The sequence below is a fragment of the Medicago truncatula genome, chromosome 5, assembly GCF_003473485.1.
Source record: "Medicago truncatula cultivar Jemalong A17 chromosome 5, MtrunA17r5.0-ANR, whole genome shotgun sequence".
In the NCBI taxonomy this organism is placed as follows: Eukaryota; Viridiplantae; Streptophyta; class Magnoliopsida; order Fabales; family Fabaceae; genus Medicago; species Medicago truncatula.
The window spans coordinates 4,896,456-4,901,369 of record NC_053046.1 but is presented as its reverse complement, the minus strand read 5'-3'; the positions used below and the strand labels follow the sequence as shown (position 1 = coordinate 4,901,369).

Genomic DNA, 4,914 nt, shown 5'->3' with positions numbered 1-4,914 from the left:
ACAATAATTAGATAATGGTAAGTAAGGAACGGGTTAGGATCCTCTTCATTTATATGTTTCTCCATTTCTTCAATTTGGAGAGATAAAGACACATAAAATTTTGAAAAAAGTAAAATATAATTAATGATGGTGGGACCCACTTAGTGGTAGGACCCACCATCTATTTTTTGTGTCTATCTCTCTCCAACTTGCAAAACTCCATTTATTTTGCCAAATAAAGAGGATAAGGAACCCTAGTTGGAGATGGTCCAAGTATATTCATGCTAAGTGTGAATAGTACACTTTATTCATCTTCTCAAACTTTACTCATCTTACGTGTGAATAGTACACTTTATTCATCTTCTCAAACTTTATTCATACACTTTATTCATGTTACGTGTGAATAGTACAGAACTTTATTCACGTTACGTGTGAATGGTACATAAAATGAAAAACTTCCGCACATGTGAAAAACTGATGATAAAATCAATGGTTCATGGAGCTCTATTCTTCAGAAGTCATTATGTAGGACCAAGATGACACGAACATTGCATATCATTCGTTGATTTAGATTTGCCATTAGCATTTGAATCAGATTATTAGTTAAGTAGTGTTTGGTACGTCCATGGACATATCATATGATTATTGTTGCATCTACCATTGGGACCACATTTATGACATGGCTCTCAATGCAGCCACACGTAGTTTTTTCACTAGATCGTTTCTGGTCAAGTTGTACCCTATTCCCATCTGCAAAAAAAAAATCGTTTGGACTAATTCGTGTAAGTTTTTCATTTCTCAAATAATTCAAGGGAAATAGTACATGCCTTAATTAATTTCTCAAATCAATTCAAAATTTGGTTGTGAAAAGGAAAACAACTATACATTTATAATATTGAAAAGGACACAAAGTACATTTTTAAATATTGAAAAGGACACAAGAAGGAGAAAAAATCATCATTTTAGTACCCAATTAAACTGTTAATCTCTATTCAATTTAGTTTTAAGTTACAAGTTATATTATACTCATCAATTTAACCATACTATTAAAATGTTACGTAATCTTTAACATCTTAACAACAGAAAGTCCACTCAAATCATTCAAGTGGTTATTTATATGATGTTTTTGGAATTGCTACTCCTCGATTAATTTCTTTGTAATTCTCTCTTTTCTTAGCGAAAGCCCTCTTTGTTTCCAAATAAAAAATAAAAACCCCTCCTTAATTAATTTCACATATCAATTTAAAATCTGTTTGTGAAAAGGAGAACAAGGATACATTTATGAAGATTGAAAGGGACAAACACAGAAAAGACAAAAAAATTTAAAGCTGAATTTTATCAAAAAATATCTTGTCTAATTTTATATTTTTTTTGGTAGAATTGTCTAATTTTATATGATGAAGTGTTAATATTACTTCCATTTTTTAATTCTTGGAATTTAGCTTTTTCTTATCACTAATGATAAATTTTGTAAATTTGACAGTATCTTTGTTTTTAAAATAAAACAAAAACTATGACTTTTTTTTACCATTGAATAAATGCCCCAAGCAGTCTAAATTAAGGTTTCAATTAAGCCTCGAAATTTAGGACAAAAAAAAAAAAAGACCTCAAATAAATATAATTTAATTATAAATATATAACATGACATATTAGTTATAGATATTTGCACAACTTAGTTAATCAAGATAAAAGTCTAATATATTCTTCTTCTTTTTGAAGAAGTGAAAGTCTAACATACTCCTGAGTCCATTTTCGAACCTTAGTTTCAACAAGTGAAAGTCTAATATACTGTTTTTTATTTATTTTATAAAGTTTCACTATAAAATTGTTTTAGACTTAGTTAATACTTTAAATGATTAAAAAGGAGATTTGCTCTATTTTTAAATTAAAAAAGTTGATATTTTCTTTACCTGAGCAACGATGGTTATATCAAGGATAGAATCTCCAAAAGGTAGGACACTGTTATTAACAACAAAGAGATGAAGCTTTTGAATCTCGACCAATATTTTGAGCAAAAGTCCCTTTTGCTTTTGGCAATGGATCCTTATGAGCACATCCTTGTCCAAAACTTTGGCTTCTACATGTGGGAGAGTTTCATTATTACCACTAGCAACTTCAGAGTCATCACTGTTTGATGAGTCGTAACTTAGTTGTTGTTCATCAACCGTCACCACAGACTGAACATGACTATTTTTGTTTTGTTCCTCTAATACCCTCAAACGTTCTTGGAGCTCTTTCACGTACTTGATTGCATCTCCTAGGACTGAAGCCTTGTCCATCTGTAGATTTTTTTACAACATAATAAAGTTTACTTAGATGCTAAAATTCCTATAATTAATAGCTACCTATATAGTAGTTGTAACAACCTTGCACCAATTAATTCACATCATATGAATATGAATTGCTAACATGACTATTTAGGTTTGGTTTCATGTTTAGAGCAACTAGAGTTTGATAAGTTTGTTTGTTCTTCAATGGAATTGATTTTGCATCTAAAATTGATTTTAAATAGAGGTTAGGATTTATAGCTTTTGAGTCTAAATGTGATCTTTTTTTCACTTAAATTTGTTGTTCAAATCAATTTATGTAAATGTATTAAAAACATAAATCACTTTACATTCATTCATGTCACTTTTAAATAAAATCAATCTAACAAAATTAATTTACTAAAATTCAACATGTATCACTGTAAATCCAAACATATAATTTGTTGAAACTACATAGAGTGGTACTTTTTGCCAAAAGTGTGTTGATTCATTCTAATTTTTACTATCTCATTGTCAATCTAGACATACACTAAGATGGTTTATTTATCCAAAATTATTTAGGGTGAAATTGTTTTCCCTTTATATTGGAAAAATAATTTTGTTTTATAAAATAATCCATGTGAAAAACTTTTAACCCACACAACATTTGATGTTCTGGTTTTAGTTGTGTTTCTGTTTAAACTTTTTTATAAAATCATTTTTGATATAAATCAATTAGATAGAACTTGTCGGAGATTTTTAAGAAAAGTAAAAGTATGTTATTTTATGTTTGTTTAAAGTTATAATTATAGAAAGATACTTTGTATTTCTTCCTGTTATTAAAAATGATTTTCCTTAAAAGTTAATTCAACTAGCTTTTAACTTTTCAATTTGCTTGAGTAAAAGTGGTGTTATCATTGAAGTTTTACATGCTTTAAGGAATTAGTATCTAGATTGCGTTTAAAGAATACATAACTCACATAGAGGATCTTGCATATCATATGTATTGTGATTATCAATCGAGTTAAACTCACGAGAACGAAATAGTTTAACTATAACCATAAATAAAACAATAAATAAATAAAAATTTCCGTACAAAACAAAAAAACATATTTTTATGATTCTTAAACAAAGCGGCCCTACATAATAAATACTACAAACTTCACACACAAAAATATCCATAAATAGAAAAAATATTACATTTTTTTAACTCATCATTTATTCTAGGAAAATGCTAGATATCAAGAATGATTTTATAAGAAAAATTCAAGAATGACATGGCACAATAATCACCTTTAGATTTCAGTCTCATTTATTAATCTTTCATTAAAAGAAGATACATAACACCCACCACCCCATGATTTCCGGCCAGGCTGAGATTTTATTGGTTAACATTAATTTCAGGACTATTTCTTGATAAAATCTAAGGGTGATTATTCTGCCATGTCATTCTTAAAATTTTCTTGAAAAAATCTTTCTTGATATATAGCATTGCTCTTTATTCTATTTATACCCCTTGTCAAAAAAAAAAAAAAAAGTCTGTTTATAACCAAAATTTATTTTTGGAGTTTATAACCAAACATGAAATTAATATGTCCATCTGATCACTTTTAATAAATTAGTTCATAGTGAGACATTAGAGTACCATACCTTCTTCAAGCCAGGAATAAGAGCAGCTAGAGCAATCAAGCACTGACTGAGTTTCTCTCTTCTCTTTCTCTCTGCTATGATATGGTCCTGATTATGAGCCACAGACCTCTTAGTTCCTTGTCCTTGTGGCTTTATAGTTTCAACAATGTTTTGTTTTTGCAATGACCCTTTTCTATTTTGAGGTAATTCTGTTTGTGACAATGGAACAACCTTGTTCTTTTTTGTATTTAAGGTACAGTCAAAAGACAGAATCTGAGAAGTGGTAGAAGAAGGGGAAGAAGTGTTTTTTTTCAATTTTTTGTTGGGTCTTTCGAAATTCTTTTCTAAAGGATAAGAAGAAGAATAGCTTTCAGAAGATAACAAAGGTTGATGTTGGAAATTTTCCTCTTGTTGAAAAATACTTGCTATGTCATTTGAAAGAAACTCTTTTTCACCAAACAAGTTTTGTTCACATTGTTGAAACAAATCACAACCCTCTATTTCCATTTCTTCCAATAGCTGAAACAAAACACAAAACTATAATGAATAAAAATCATTCATATAATTAAATCCATTTCATTTGTGCATATAATTAGAACTATAGTCACTAGATTAATATATGAAGAAAAAAAACATTTCTTATTACCAGATCAGATAACCAGCTAGTTGATGATGAGTTTGAAGATGAGTTTAATTTTTCCATAATGACTATTGATGTGATTAAATTAAGTTACCACCTTTTGTTTCACAATTTAAGAGATTGATGTTCCAATTTATCATAGAACAAGACTTGCTTTCGTATCCTCTTTATAGCACGGTTTCTAGTTTCTGGTCAATTTACTTCGAGGTCCCTACCAAGGAATTGTACTATTAAAATACTATTGTAGATATGGTTATTAAAGTATTTGTGGTTGCATGTATTTAAAATATGATTAATGTTTTTTTCGTACAAAAAATATGAATAATGTTATCATGATGTGATGTGGTCCTTACACGTTCAGCCATGATCACAGATCTATTTATAAACAATAAAAAAATTGAAAATATCCCTAAAAAAATA

General features: G+C 28.7%; 1 protein-coding gene across 1 annotated transcript; it reads right to left on the bottom strand.

Moving 5' to 3' along the window:
* Positions 1–257: 257 nt before the first annotated feature.
* On the bottom strand, positions 258–4,669 carry LOC11425335 (transcription factor bHLH18). Its single transcript, XM_003611445.3, has 4 exons — positions 4,501–4,669; positions 3,876–4,373; positions 1,890–2,258; positions 258–729 (listed from the first exon to the last, which is right to left on the bottom strand). Exons 1-4 carry the CDS (start codon positions 4,555–4,557, stop codon positions 652–654), a joined length of 1,002 nt encoding a protein of 333 aa, XP_003611493.1. The 5' UTR covers positions 4,558–4,669; the 3' UTR covers positions 258–651.
* Positions 4,670–4,914: the final 245 nt, after the last annotated feature.